Source organism: Trachurus trachurus (genome assembly GCF_905171665.1).
Source record: "Trachurus trachurus genome assembly, chromosome: 11".
NCBI lineage: Eukaryota > Metazoa > Chordata > Actinopteri > Carangiformes > Carangidae > Trachurus > Trachurus trachurus.
Window position 1 is genome coordinate 26,266,246 of NC_139904.1, and position 16,431 is coordinate 26,282,676.

Consider the following 16,431-nt stretch of genomic DNA (forward strand, 5'->3'; position numbering starts at 1 on the left):
ATGCACGCGCCGAGTTTTTTTTTTTTTTTTTTTTTTTTTAATGCACGCGCCGAGTTGGATGTGAGCCATAGCCAGTCAGTGACACGCAGGCTCAGGCAATAAAATGGTTTAGTCCGCTATGGGTGTCTGAAATTTTACTACAAGCATCTTCCTGGCATGACTATGGAAAATAGGCCTACTGTAGGCTATATTGTAGTATTTATGATTAATAATAAGAAAGATAAATGTTTCAACCCCCCTATCTGTTATTTGTACCTCCTTTTAGGGGGGTCGAAACCCCCCTGTAATTCGCACTATATGTTTTCAGGGAATGCAGGACCCAAATGCAGACTTGAGTGAACACAAGGCTTTATTTGCCAGGCTCGACGACACAGGAACATAGGAAACACACCATGGAGGACGTGGACAAATGACAAATGAAGCGACACCAGACAAAGGGAAACACAGAGGTTATACATGAGGGAACGAGACACAGGTGGTGCAATTGCAGTAACACAGGTGAGACACATTAGGTAATCAAGAGCAGGGAGCACACAGGAAGACGGGACAAGACTTCAAACTAAAACAGGAACGGAACTTAACTAAACAGGGGAACACAGAAACCAAGGGTCCAATGTCAATACAACAAAAAACGGAGCCACTGCGTGGCTGCAAGCTCAGGGCATGACACAGGTTTGTGTCGCGGACTCGCGGTGCCACAGAGACGAGAGCTGTGAAGCTCTGATCAGCAGGTTTGGTTTTCAGCAGCGGTGTGGAAGAGAGCCTCCACTCTCCCTGTAACAAGTTACAAGTAATTTATCTAACATCACAATTAGTCCCAAGCCGTGTAATGACTGTAAAACTGAAACATAAGGTAAATATCCTGCATAGTTCCACTGCTCTGTCCCACTCCGATCAGAGCGGTCGTACCTAGCAATGGTCTGTTTTACCTAGCAACGGTATATTTAACGGGTTTTGTGATTCCGGACTGGATGGAGGGGGTGGGTGCTTATCAGTTGTGCAATTCAAAAAAAAAAAAAGAAAGTCCATGCAGCCACCTGGGATTGTAACTCTATGCCTACAGCTGCATGTTCCATTCAAAATGTCAACATACTTGTGATTTGGTTATGCGGAAGATATTAAAAAAAGGGAACATTGTTTGTAGTTTTATGAATAAAGATGTGTTATTCTTGCAGTGTACCCTACTTCACATGCGTCACAAATAAATGCTCCAGTTTAACAAGAAAGAAGGAGAATTAGTTAGTTCTTTAGGGAGCTATAGGGCATGCACACATTCACAGCTTACATTAAAGCAGATACATACAGTTTAATCTAGACCTCACCTTTACTCCTTCATTTTTTCTTGTGCGAGATGATTTAAAAAAAAACAAAGCAAAAAAAAAAACTGCCGACAACCTTGAATTAGGTTAAATTAAAACATCTCACCTTCACATTAATGATTTACCAGCTGCTTCCAGATTCTCTGAAGTCATCAGTAAAAAAAAAAGAAAAAGAAACCTCTTTTTGAAAACCTGTGCCTTGTGGAACATGTTGCTTTGGGCTGTGGTTCTTGGCCCCAAAGAGATCAATTAACTGTACCTCTACCTGACCCCCCCCCCCCCCCCCCCCCCCCCCCCCCCCCCCCCCCCCCTCCCCCAAACACACACACCGACACACACACTCCCTCCCCCCAGGCAGGCCGCACTGACAGGCAACACTTTCCTCTGTAACCTCCCCTGACAGGGTTGAGAACATATCCATCAAACAGAGGCTACTACGACAGACAAGCCTGGTGCTAGACAACCTGTCACACCAGGCTGTTCCTCTCCGCACAGCTTTGCCCTCATTTCATCTCTCTCTCTGTGTTTTACTCACTTTTTTTTGACTCTCTCTACACCTGCACCAACTCCCTTTGTCTTTCTTTCAAATCAATATTTCTGCTACTCTCAAAATGTGTGTACGTTTTAAAGTTACCGGCTGTCTCACACAAACTGTGTCCAAGTTCACCCAGCAGTAAGTATGAAGGGTTAACATCGGAGATAATTTCTCCAGAGACTCAGAGCACATTTGGTTTGGCTGCTTATGTACACTTTTTGACTCTGTTGTTGTAACCCTCTGTGTCATTTCTTTGTCTCTAGCAGATGAACAGTGCCCATCTTTACAAGTGGATGAGTGGAAGTTTCCTCAGGCGGCCAGACACAATATCACCGGTGAGAAGACGAACTCATGCAGGCGTACATCCGTCTCCAAGTTTTTCCGTGGGTGATGATGATGATTGCCATTTCTTGTCAGGTTTTAATCTGGTGAGGCGATTCTCCCTGTTCAAGAGTCCAGATGTCAAGAAGATCCGCAATCCTCGAGGACCCGTCATCCTCCGCCTGGGCAAGACAGCACTCCTACGCCCAACCGAGTAAGTTTATTGTCCAACTCCAGCAATATGTTCAGCGTCTACAGACAAAGGGATCTTGCACAAATATACTGGACTGCTTGGTGGAGGAGAGAGAATTACAGTACAGGAAGCAAAATCAAGTAAATTTTCATGTGCATTTTCAAGCCCATGTCAACAGGCTCTTTTTTTCCCTCACCCCACATCTGAACAAAGAGAAACATAGAGAGACTGAACAACCTACGGCTAATCAGTCTCTGAACCCTCATTTAGTGTGTCAGTGCTGTCCACTGGCTGTTGTGTAAAGAATCTGGCACTTGGCAAACCTTACACCATGGGTCAATCTGATTGCATTTCCAGAAATACCACTTAATTTCCCTCCCCACTGACACTGGCTCGTGAAACTGAACTGTAAGTGTCTGGTTTTCCGGTTGTGACCGCATGTGCTTATTCTGTCTAATTTATTCGCTTGAACCCAATCTATAGAAATGATGTCTCAATTATAGACATGATGTGGTTGCCAGTAAAAAAAAGAAAAGAAAAAAAGTTTGATTTTAATAGCTAGTATTTGAGAGCCTGAGCTTGTTCTGAACTTGTTTCTAGGCGAAGAGGCCTGCAGCCATAAAATCCAACAGGGCACAGCTTCCTTGCTCTACATGGTTTTGCAGGTTGACATGGTGTAATTATGCTTCCCTGGATTTCCATGTTGTTATTACACACTAGTTGGGTGTAGATTGTGTTCGGAATAGCGTGACAAGTGTTTATTAGCGTTATGTGCTGGCTGTTTTTCCAGCCCGCTTTTTTTCCTCTTGTTTTTCCTTCTTCAGTTCTTGTGAATTATAGCTGCTTTTCAGACGGCTGAGCTTCTTTCTACCCACCGATAAAGCAGTTTTTCAGAACTTGCCAATTGGGTCAGCCTGGAGTATTTTATCACTCTGTCCAGCGCTGTGAGCTCCACTTGCTTGAAGGCCCGATAAATCTGTCTACAAAACACTCTTTTTTGGTAGAGACATTTTGTTCTAAAAGTGTCACATATATTGTTTGTCACAGGCTTAGAGAGTAGTCGCTCTTATGAAGTGAGGGGGCTGGGGTGGGGGGGCGGCTGTCACTTCTCAGGAAATCAGTATCTTTGGAACTAAAGAGGAGAATCCAAGATGTTTTTGTTTTGCCTCTAACCATACAGACACAGGAAGGGAACACCATTCTCTGATGCTGGTTTGGGATTTTGTCATGATGTAGCTTTTATTGAAATTTTGATGCCATCGAGAGCTATGCTGTCAGTTTTATCAGCGAGGAATGCTACCTGGGTGACGTCTTTTTAACTTAAACAAAGAATAATCAATGTTAGCACATCAGCCCTGCCTGCTGGCTGCCTTTATTCCAGCTTTTCTCCATACATAGAACTCACTGTCTTTTATATATGTTTTCAAAATGAGTTGACGAAACAAAATCAGAGAAGACTCTCCTCAGAAAATTAGAAAAGACTGTCTTACTGCAATCATTTCGTCAAAATGTTCTTTTTCTTTTCTTTATATGCGTTTTCTTCATAACTTTTGCCTATTTCAATAGTGTTGTGCAGAGGGCTTTCAGGCATTTAGAAAAGGAGAGCGGAGGCGGAGAACAGATGGGCGATTAAAGGATGTAGCAGTGAAGGAACAAGTGGGTTAAAGGTTCAAATCCAGGCAATAAGTGAATGTATTAGAACAAACCCTCAGGCTTGTTCTATGGCTTTTTTTTTCTCTCGGTAGCAGTTCAACAGTGTGTGTATGCTCAGCGGTTTACGCATGTGTTTGACTGTCAGCATATGCATGTGCTTGTCTTGTTCAATCTTTGTGTGTGTAATGGCCTGTGTGTGCGGTGCATGTGCAGTTTGCTGCAGCTAAGACTCCTCCGCTCCCTCCCCCCTCTCTCAGTCTACACTGTATTTCTGGAAATGTATGATGCATGGCTCCCTCTCTCCACTGTGGGCTCCCTGTCACTCAAGCAGCTTCTTAATTCATCACCAGCGAGGTTGAGTGAAGTGTGAGATGTGTATACAGTAATTGGAAAGCGCCGTTTTGCTTTGTATCAGGAGCTAATCCATTCAGTTAATCCAAGCTAACACAGAGACAGCACAGATGAAGCTACTTGTCCCTCGCCTCTCTCACTTTTCTGCTGGCTGCAGTGAAATGATCTCTAGTCACAGCTGAGCACATGCATTTTAATTTCACTAAGAAATGATTCGATTGCTTAAGGCCTGTTTCTTCTAGACATCTGTAGTGTGTAGGAGAGAGAGGAGAGGAAGCAATTTCTGCAATGTCATGATCACAGCTACTTTTTTATCTATTCATTTTTACATATTATATATTAAGCATTTTGCTACTGGTCCTATTGTAAGGGAAATGAACTGTGAACAAAAGGTCAATATGATGCAGAGGCTTTTATGTTTCTGTGACCATTAAAAGGAACAGATGTTGGGGCGCCGTGTGGAGCAGTGGGTTGCGCAGGCGCCCCATATGCAGAGGCTTCAGTACTAGCTGCAGTCGGCCCTAGTTCAAATCCCGCATCAGGCGACCCTTTACTGCATGTCATTCCCCCTCTCTCTGCCTCCCCATTTCCTGTCTATACTTTACTATACTGTAATAAAAAAGGACAGATGGAAGGGGAATAAAAGAAATGCTTTTAAGAAAGAAATAGCTGGAAGTCAGTGAGGAGAGTGTAGTGTGCTATTGTAAAGATATTTCATCTTCCTTTTTTACTTGGGGAATTATTGCTTATCTGACTATGTTGGCTTTGTGGATCAGCAAGCCTGTCTAGACACATTATTATGATATGGCATTAGCCATATAAATGACTGGTTGCTTTTAGTCTGTGATTTTTGTGTCTAATTTGTTTGAATTTGAAGTATGGGAAATATTTTTAGCCTACATGCACTTTCTTTTAGTGCTCCTCTGAGATCTCAAAGTCAAAGTGTGCCATTGGTGTGTGATGATACTTAAACTAAGTCTTTTGAGTATGTAAGTGCGTCTCAATTCAAAAGTATGTCAAAATGCAGTGTACTGTATCGCTAATTGAAACAACAAACAAAACTGCGCACTATAAGTATGTATACTACATTACAGGATACTCATAGAAGTGTTAAAATTGAGAAACAGCAATGGTCTGTAGAGGAGCAGTTCTAAAGGTGATCCACTCTTGCCTAAAGTGTTTTTTGGCTTTTAGTGAGTCCTGAGAAGTGGAAAAATTGAAAAAAAAAAAACACTAAGTTTGCATACGGTGTGCGTAACTCTCTTTGATAAACTTCTGAGAACTGTCAACAAACCAGTGGCAGACAGCCTGTTGGGAGCAGCAGAGCATTTCCTGGTGGTCTGGGTTAGTTTGGCCTGCCTTGAGCAGACCGGCAATAATGTGGCAAGCAGGAGAAAGATGATGGACTTAACAACTTTCCCATCTGGGCTCTATTTTCTTTCTTTTTTTTTCACTTTAACTCCAAAATCTGAATGTGTGATTTGCCCATGAGTCACTTGAGTTGATGTGACTCATGGTTCTTCATATCACCACTGTCAGTTGCTCACTACAGTGTTGATATGAACCATAACTGTGAAATGCAGTTATGGTTGTAGTTACTGTAAGAAGGTATGTGTTGGCAAAGTTTGTTCTATTCTTCAAATTGTATACATGATTAAAATACAATTGAGGATAGCCAAAGAAAAAAGTTGCAACATGTTACAACATCCAGCCACTATGACCTTTGTGTCTGCTTCTGTCTAGCTTCTTAAAAATTCTTTCACTTTGGTGAATATAATACAGGCAGGTGATTCGAGCACAGTTAGAACCCAGTACAAGGTTGCCTGTACACCTCTCCAGGTGATTTTCCCATCTTAAACCAGAGATCTGCTTTTTCAACATTAGATTTCCTCTCTGCCTCTTCCCCTGTGCCTCTCTGGCTTGCACTGACTTTTCTCCTCCCCTCTCTCTTTTTAAACAAGAGAGGCAGCAGCAACTTTCTCTCTGAGTTTGGAGAGGCTAGATCTCAATCTGTCTGGCCCATACTGAGTGATTTATGTCCCCATTGCATGTGTGTGTGTGTGTGTGTGTGTTAGGGGTTTACTGTATGTGTTCCTCTTTAGGACACTGAAGGTGATGTACTTTGCACTTGAAGTCACTAGTTTTGTGAGTGGTTTTGTGTCCTCCAGCTCAGCTCATGTCATTAATCGACATACAAAACAACTCTATTTTTAACATTGGTTGTTCTCTTTTTTCCTCAGTTTGTCTGTCGGTCTGTCTCTCTCTCTAGGACATTTTCTCTCTCCATCTTCATATTGTCTACTGCCATACTTTAGAATGGATTAGTTAAAATCAAACCCTTATGTGTTTTGATATTATACCCAGAATTTCTTGGCCCCTCACTATAGTGCTGCTATGTTTCTCTCCCTCTCTCTCCAGGTCTCCTGGTTCAGTGTTTTCCTTTTCTCACCTTTTCTCCTACTCATCCTCTCTTTGTTTTGACGTCCTGTAGTTGGCTGTTTTCCCTTGGATCTTCCCTCACTCATAAATCACTGTCACCCCACTTCTAGGAGTGAGAAACCAGCTGCCAGCATCAACAATTCTGTATGTGTGTGTTTTTGCAAAGAGAGAGAGGGAGAAAGAATTAGAGCAGGAGAGATTATTTCAAAGTGTCCACCATCTCAGTCAGCATGCCTTTGACTGGACTTGTTTGTGGACCCTTCATCTCTCAATGCGTCTTCACACCATCATGCAGTGAATATTTGTGGGTGTATTTATTTGTGTGCTTAGATGCCCTTGACCAAAACTGAAGGATGAGGCTTGCTGGACTGTATCTGCTATGAGAATTAATGCCAGGGGGTTACACAGAGCGGGCTCTGGACTGCACTGCTAGCTACTGTCACAAAATATGGGGGAAAATGTAAAGTGTAAAAAAAATAAGGACAGAAAAAAACATGCACAGAATATAAAAAAGCCCAGGCGGGAGTGTGCAAACACAAATACACGTCAGATTAGCTTGTCCCTGCACATAATTTATATGGACATCAAAGAAAGACAATGCCAACCCAAAAACTGTCAAAAGAGTAATTAAATGTGATGTCAGTTCTCTAACATTTACTTTTACCAAACAATTCATATACATTCATATATCATATATTACATACAATTCTTGAGAAAGTTATTTATTTTTTATTGCTGTGGCTGAACGCTCTATCACATTCTGGGCTGCGTTTATGAATTTTAAGTCGTATAGCTAAGTAGTTCAATAAATGAAAAAGGGCTACTTCAAAGGTTTGATTTTGGACTTCCACTTAATTTAGCTTCCCACAAGAAACAGATAAACCAAATTAGTTTCTGTAGAAGTCAAAGTAGCAGTGACTCTGATATCTAGGAGATAGGGGAGAATCTCATTCTCTTTTATAGCCCAAGCTCCATAAACCTTAAATTCCATATAAATGCATTCATCAATGACATTTTTCGCTTTATTTGGATTTGTCACCCAATGTAATTGTTCTCCATTTAGCTCCATTTTTGGTCTCCACCAACTCCTAAAAAGTTTTGAAATGCTGTGCTATTGTCTGTGCCATTTTTTGCTGTTCATATAGTGCACAGAGGGTTTATCAGAGTAACACGGCTTAGTAGCATGGTTAATACTTTTTCATATACTATGTTTCGTATCTCCCAGATCTGGAGAAATATTGTGTCCCTGAACCTTATGAACCTCTTTGTTTCAGTGAGGTATTCCCACTTGGCCTACCGGAGGAATTCACCTTGATCTTCACCCTGGCTTTGAAGAAGGCTGCCCTGAGGGACACCATCTACCTCTTCCAGATATCTGATCAGCAGGGCTACCCACAGGTACACCTCAGTCTCTGTTTCCCCACTGCCTGCTTCCATATATTGTCCCCACCTTCTCATTACAATCTTTTCCTCTGTCTCTCACCTTCTATTCATCAAACTTTTTGTCTATTCCTTTTTGCTGCCTCTCATCTCTCTTTTGCATAGTCATCCGCTTTCCTCTTCGATTTCTCCTCTCTCATGACACCTTTTCAATTCTCTCCCCCTTTTCATTCCACGCACCTTTTGTCCTCCCTTATTCTTCATGCGATTCCACTCTCTCATGCTTCCTGTCTCTCCTACACTCCTCTCTCGATCATCTCTTTCAGTCACCTTCATTGTTATTCATGTGCGTTCCATGATGAAGCACTGGAGTCCCTCAGAGTCCCCATAATCACTAAGAGTCTGAGGCCAGATTTAAATACTCAATGTGTATGATGGATGGAGGCCAGGTCTTCTCATTAGGAGTGATTGATTGGCTGCACGCCTTGTGTGTGCAATTAATATGTCTTCCCCCTTGCCTCATCATTGCCTCTGCGTTCTACAGCTTTGTTAGGTGGTCGCAGTGTGTACTTGTTCTTTACTGAATTCACTTTCAGTCAGACAATTTCAGATACAGTAGATTTACTCATCCACAGGCCTGAGCTAACGGAGTAGTATACTGAACGCACTGTCGCCAGATCAGCGCTTGTGCATATTCATTCATCACTTTCCTCCCACCCTTCTCCCCCTCATCTCTGCTCTAAATACAGCTCTCTGTAGATCTCAGTGGCCCCGACGGCACCCTGTCCCTGAGAGCCAAAGGAGTAGACCCCGATGCCGATCCGGTGAGCTGCGTTTTCAGTGGGGAGGGAGTGGAGGCCCTGATGGACCTGCGCTGGCACAAAGTGTCCCTCAGCGTGCAACACGGTGCCGCCTCCCTCCATGTGGACTGCAGCTCCATCGAGACCAAGCCCCTGGACCCCCGTGGAGTTCTGCCCACTGATGGACACACGCTGCTGGGCATTCGGGCTTCTAATGCTGGGCCTGTGCAGGTATGATATTTGTATTTCTAACAGTAATGATAATAATTGCTTTATTTAAATGTCAACTTTTCTTAACATAGGTACAAAGTATGATATCTAGGAGATAGGGAGAATCTCATTCTCTTGTATAGCCCAACATAAGTCTGCTGTGTCTCAATTTCGAATACTTTCATACTTAAAGGTATAATACAGTATGTAAGAATTCCCCCCTCTAGCGGTGCGGTTGCATATCGTAACATATTCTTGATGTTGCATTCACGTGAAATCGGGCAGACGTCAGACAGACAACAGACGCTGCATGTAACAGGATAAACAAGCGTCTATGTAAACAAGTGTTCCGCCAGCACGAGGCAAAACAATACAGGCGTGACAATATGTTGTCATGGTGATGTCGTATTTACCTGACCCACGTTTTATCGTCGTTCTCTCATCGAGTAAAATGACATCCGGTTGGTTTGCCGACGGCCGTCTGCCTGACTGCACCTGAATGCAACATCAGTGCCTCCGTCCTTCCTCACACTACACAGTGGTGACAGTTTTAACAGGCGCTACCTGGAAAACTTTCTCCCCGAGCCGACAGCTCCGCTGAGTTTCCGTGGTTACCTACAGTCACGCTGCCACTGAACGTAAAAAATGGCGATGCAACATGGCCGCCTCGGTTCGGTGCGTCGCCCACTTATGTATTTGTAACAACTTGTAACAACTCATTCTAAGGTACGAGAAAGCTTTCATTTGTATGCGGGTGTGATTCGACTTCAGTGAAATACGTATTTATAAAAGCAATATTTGATTTTTGCTAATAAAAAGCCAAATAAGTTACATACTGGGGCTTTAAACTAAGTATTTTGAGTATGTAGGTGCATCTCAATTCACAAACGTCAAAATGCATGTTTTCCGCCAGTAAGAGGAGCCGGCTGACACGGCAGCGGCGGTGTAATCTCCACCTCGCGTTAAACAGGTCGCGCACACAAGCAAAAAAAAAAGAAGAAAGAAATGGAAAGGAAAAAAGGACGAGTAAAGCGTTCACTATCGCTAATTGAAATAACAAACAAAACAAGCCGGTAGATGTATTGACAGGCAATAATGGCGGTCCAAAAAAAATAAAACACTGGCACCTGTTGCGATCATTATAACAACAGTATTCGATCTGAGACAACACTAAGGGTGTTTTCACACATCAACTAGTGCGCACCAGAGTTAGGCTGGAGCCGAATCGAGACCACCTCCTCAGGTCGCACTAGTTTTGGTACGCATTAGAGTGCGATGTGCTTTCACACTGACCCAAACCGGACCAAATTTAGTGCGATCTAAATTTAGTGTGCACTAACACTGCAGGTGTGAAAACACCCTAACTGTCAAAATTTGCACACTACAGAAGTATACACAGTGCACATAGTATACTACATTACAGTATACTCATGGAAGTATTCGAATTGAGACACAGCAATAATCTACCTGAAAAAAGTTGGAGGAGAGTATTGAATCCAACACAAGAAATATGAGGAGCACACAAAGAATTTATTTTGTTGTCAAATGAAAACAAAGCCCCTAGATAGTGAGCAGATTTGTATTGGACTATTTATTGAGAAGTCAATGAAAGGAAGTCAAATAAAAGAGCTCTGAATTTAAAATTCTCCTCTCTCTATTTCATAAACTTGGAATGACAACTGAGCTGAGCTACATTTACACCGTAAACAGGATTAACACTTAACACACTTGTTGTATATCATTAGTTTACTCCAACCCTTTGACATGCATGTGCATGGTTAAGTTGCAGCAGCTTTTTGAAGGTTATGCTACTACAGAAGTGTGGGATTCAACAATACCCGTGAATGATCACAAGTAGTTCATTAACATGACAAGTTGTCAAGTTTCATTTATTTTGAGGAAAAAATGCAGCACAGACAGAGGTGAAGTTTATGTGATGGACTATCGCTATCACAACGTGGCCAGGCAAGCTGTAATATATATATATATATATATATATATATATATATATATATATATATATATATATATATATATATATATATATATATATATATATATATATATATATATATATATTTAATATTCTGGCTTTGTAAAGCTACCTGTTACCAGTGCAAATCTACCTTTCTCACCTTGGCTGGGCGTCACCACGTGCTTCCACCCTATCCGTTTCAAATTAAAAGAGTTATATAATTTCTACTCCATAAAATTAATGGTAGTCTTTTTCAGCTATGGCTGAACTGTTAAATTAATTTAAATAAGTATATAGCTAAAGTCACTGAATACTGCGTCAATAATACTGTGTTAAATTCCATTAAACATGCTGTATTACTTTCCGATGTTGACAAGTTAAGAACCTCTGATCAAGGTTAAGCTTTGCACTGTAAATGTCAACTACATTTATTCTTTGACAACGTGCTGACCTTTAAGCTCTCTCTGTATGAAGAATAACCTCTTACTTGTCCTTTACAGAAGTGGTTTGAATGAACCAAGCTCCCTTATTGGGACCAGCACTATAGAGAAGGCATGGCAATGCTTGGTTGCATAATGTACTTCAGTGTACCCTTGGCATATATAATTTTAATGGCGTACCCGTCTTTCTTCCAGACTGGAGCCATATTTCAAGCAGGAAAGAGTGGGAAATATTTCTTGTCAACCAAACTCTCATAGAGGTCTTTGTACTGAAATCATCCACTCCTTTATGTGTGGACGTGTATGTTCATATTTGTGTTAATGTGTTTGTTTTGGACTATAGGCTATGCTCCTGAGATACTCTTTTCTTTGAGACAGTCTTATTAAGTCTTAGTAGAAGTCAATGGACTAAATGGGCAAATGAGCCTGTAGTAGAATATTGATGTTAAATAGAGCCAGGCACTTAGTTTTGATGATCAATTTACTGGCTTAGTCAGAAAGCAAACAACATATTTTGTCAGCGCAGGGAGGAAGTTTTCATACATGCACGCACACACATGTTCACACACACACGCAAAGCTTCTGAAGTGCTTTCCTAATACTTTATATAAATGAGAAATTAATTGGCTTTCAACCTTATTTACTGCCTAATTTAAACTTTATTTGCAATATTTATTAAATAAAGCAGAGGACTTATGGAGACCAGCGTGTGGAATATTTAATCATCTCATTCTTTCTCTGTCCCTCTCTCTTTTTCAGATCGACATTCAGCAGGTGATGCTGTATTGTGACCCATCCCTTGCCATTCAGGAGGCCTGCTGTGAGATTCCTGGGGCTCGGGTGAGACTGAAGACCTTCACTAACTGATTAATAGTCATATAAATAAACAATAAACAGTGAGTCTATGTGGAGCAAACACCTTCCACAACTGCTCTACAGTACAATGCTTTCTGCATCATCCCACACAGACAGTGTTAAGAACCCTTTCAGGTTTTTCTTTCATGTTTTGTTACATTGCAGTCTTATAATAAAAAAAAAAAGACATCATTTTTTCCTCATTAATCTACAGTCAGACACCATAATGACAAAATGAACACAAAGTATTTTTGTGCAAATTATTTAGAATCACATCAACATAAATCTTCTAAGCCTTTACTCAAGACATTTGGTTAGCAGCAATTACAGACTCAAACCTTCTTGGGTATGACATGACCAGCTTTGCAAATTGAGATTTGGCACTTTTCTGCCATTCTTGAGAGCAAATCCTCTCAAACTCTGTCAGGTTGAATGGGGATAATCCGTGAACAGCCATTTTGAAGTATCTCCACTAGCGATCCAGGTTGATTGGGTTCAAATCAGGGCGCTGGGCCACTCAAGGGCCACTCAAGGACAGCCACATGGTAGTCTCTAAGCCACTGTGTTATGTTGACTTTCTGCTTGAGGGTCATTCTCATGGTGAACATTTGGTCTAGACTGATGTCGGAGCACTCTGGATCAGATTTTCATTAAGAATTTCTCTCTAGTTTGCTCTGCTCAGCTTTTCCCCGATCCCTGTCACTCCTTTTCGTAAGCACCCCTGCAGATTGATGCTGCAACTATGATGCCTCACCACTGGGACTGTGTTGGCCAGGTGATGAGTGAACAGAGGCTTCAGTCTGGCCACTCTGCCATAAAGGTCCTTCTTGAGGTTTCCCCATGACCTCTGGAGCCGAGGCAGAGTGACCATCTTCCTCACTTCTCAGTCAGGTGAACTCAATTGAGTAATCTGAGAGAGAATTAAGAGGGATTTCATTGTATTATAACATAAAGTTGCAACATAAGGGCCCAGAACACTTTCTGTTTGGACTGTATAATGCAAATTATGCTAAAACCTGGGATTTAAACAAGTTTGAAGAATCTTGACACTTTACACTGGTTATCATTAAGCAGCTGCCATTCTTCAAGGGATCAGTTGAAGAACTCCAGATTGTTCCAAAATGTGTTTCAAGCAATCTGGAGGCTTTACCTTAGTTAAACCTAATGTAAATTAACACCAGAGAGTGTAACTCGACACTTGTTACAGCTGCTTCACAGTAAAAGCTATAGTTGTTTTCTGGAAGGGTTGTCTGCAACAGCTGCAGGAAAAGCTGTGTTTGCATTGTCAGAATTAAACAGCATAAACAGCCTCTGCGGTTGCCCTGGAGGCTTGTGCTTGTTAATATGCATCCTCCTTTTTTTTCACTCCATCTCAATTCAGGTGGTCAGAAAGAAAAAACACTTGGCTGCCAGCCTTAGATTTAGCTATGCACTGAGAGCTGTTACTGTATAACACTCCATCAATTACTTGACTTAGGTTTCCCCAAATATGAAAAAGACAATCTTATTATGTTGGTTAACAAAAATTCTTCAGAGGCTTTGTTTAATATAGGATATTATGGATACAAATTGACTTGGGCTTAGAGTAATTCCATTGTGTGCAGTTATGTCACATCAACTCCAGTTTGCCAATATTGTTTGTACTGCTGAAGTGTGACTAAATGCCTAATTGAAAGTATCACTTGCATTTTCTTGCTTCTTCAGAACTGCAGTTTTCTGCTGTATTTCCCTTTCTTTATAATTCTCCCCTTTTCTCTCGCTACCTTTTTTCTTAATCTGTGTTTTTGTGCAGTTATTGTTTGCAGGCTTCCAACCAAAAGCCTTATCAAATAAGTAACAGATTCACTGGACAGAAATATGTTCCTGTTTGACAGGCAAAAACAGAGGAAGTGATTGTGCGGGTATGGAAAAGTTGGAAACAGACATGTTTTCTTTTTTAGTTTATTTTCAAGCTGACAATATTTTTGTGCTCAGCCAAATTTTGTGTCAGAATTCTCCAGGGTGTCTGCGCTCACGTATTTGTGCATTTGTGCGCATGCATATGTGTCATTAGCAAGTGATTTTATGTGAGGGATACAAATAGGGTGAGAAGTTCCTTCAGATGTCTGGGAGTGTAGAGTCCTCTGGAGGAAGGATGGAAAGCTGTAAAAAATTTCTCATCTCCTTTGCTCAAGGCATGTGCGCTGCGGGGCTCCCTCCAAGCTGTGTTTAAATTTGAAATGAAGGGAGGTGGAGAACGCATGCGGAGACATACACGCTCACTTGCATTCTCATGCACACTTGAAGGCTGCAGCTTCCTAAAACACAAGAATGAAGCAAAACTGCTTGCTGACAGTGACTTTGACATTGTGGTCTGAATTCTGCAGTGCACACACAGGAACATTACATGGTACAGAAACATAATATGGACATAATACATAATACATTTCAGTCATATTGAGTAGGGTAAAACATTTAAATAACAGATATCACCATGAAACCTCCCAAGTTTATCACTTACATTAAGACAAATATTTTTTGTATTACAAGTTTTTCAAAAATGGATAAAGCCCCTTTCAAAATTCTTGTTTTATTTTGTTGACATATCAGAGTCAGAAGTTTTTACAGAGGGGATTTGGATATCTCTTTTTATCACTTTGTAAATGAAAAAATACTGTCGCCAGCCCTAAAAAATCCAATGTTTTTAGGGATAAAATGTTGTATAAATCAGGCTGTGAATGATATATCAGCAATCCCCTCTGTAAAACCCTTCAGAATATACACAGGAATAAAACTGGAAGGTTTGGTGTCTGTAAGTGCTGCTGAAGTGGAGATTTCTAGTTCAGAGTCTGAGGAAAAACTCATTTTGAGAAAACGGCCTTTAAAGACTTGTACTGTAAAATTCCATAGATTGTTAATGTAAATCATAATTTTACGATTGGTGTCTATGGATATTCTCATTCATCGAGGTCATTGTTCTTTTTCTGGGCAAATTGAATCGTAAGCAACTGGACTTGTATTTGTCTGGGAAGACGTTTCGCCTCTTATCCAAGGGGCTTCATCAGTTCGTACGCAACAAGTCTCAAGTCCACAGGTACTCTGGTGACCACTCCCACAGAGGTTAAATACCTGGGTCTTACTCCACTGTCTTTGTCTGGCTAGTGCAGACTACTGAGACTTGTTGTGTACGAACTGATGAAGCCCCTTGGATAAGAGGTGAAACATCTTCCCAGACAAATACAAGTCCAGTTGCCTACGATTCAATTTGCCCAGAAAATTTACAATTGGTTGCGGATACGGAGGAGATGACAATTTCTACACTGTTGTTCAGGAGAGAGAGAGCTTTACAATGATACCTGACATGACATGGGTCAGACAACAAGCACAGCACAGTATGTCACAGTAGCATGTTAACTTTTGGTAAATTTAGGAGAAATCTACTGATGAAAGAGACACAATGAAGTAAAATAACCACCTTAATGTTCTACCATTTCTTTTGACTTTCTGAAAGAATACATGTTAAAGCAGAAGTGAGTGATATATTTGTGTTAATATAAGTCTTAAATAGTTATATCTTCCGACAGCAATCACTTACATAGAGTGTTTGGACTGAAACACGGGTCTCTCAGTCCCTCTGCTCTGCTCTGAGCCGAAGAGAAAACATTTATCGTATCCTACAGTTTTTATCCAATGAGGAGAGAGAACGGCATGCAGGGCTGTGTGTGCAGCCAAGGAACGCCGTGAATGTGGTGACGTAGCGACGAGGACTGTTATGGTGCGTTCAAGGAAACTCGTATTTTTCCGACCGTGAAGTGGTACCAGTTCGATCTGGTACGAGTTCACCGGTCGGAAGTTACATACGAGTGGCCGTTATAGTGACTTTCACCGGTAAAACAGGTCGGAAAAACACGAGTGGGTTGCCTGGAACGCTACAAAGTCGTAAGTTGTGACTTGAAGCTGTAATTTACGATTTCAAAAGCC

General features: G+C 41.3%; 1 protein-coding gene across 3 annotated transcripts in view; it reads left to right on the forward strand.

The window, feature by feature from the left end:
* Nucleotides 1–16,431, forward strand: part of col16a1 (collagen, type XVI, alpha 1) — a 69,758-nt gene that overhangs the window by 17,028 nt on the left and 36,299 nt on the right. For all 3 annotated transcript variants that reach the window (XM_083982438.1, XM_083982440.1, XM_083982439.1), the window contains exons 3-7: nucleotides 2,121–2,189; nucleotides 2,272–2,389; nucleotides 8,086–8,209; nucleotides 8,941–9,222; nucleotides 12,376–12,456. In XM_083982438.1, the coding sequence (XP_083838564.1) occupies nucleotides 2,121–2,189; nucleotides 2,272–2,389; nucleotides 8,086–8,209; nucleotides 8,941–9,222; nucleotides 12,376–12,456 (674 nt within the window). The remainder of the gene's footprint in view (nucleotides 1–2,120; nucleotides 2,190–2,271; nucleotides 2,390–8,085; nucleotides 8,210–8,940; nucleotides 9,223–12,375; nucleotides 12,457–16,431) is intronic.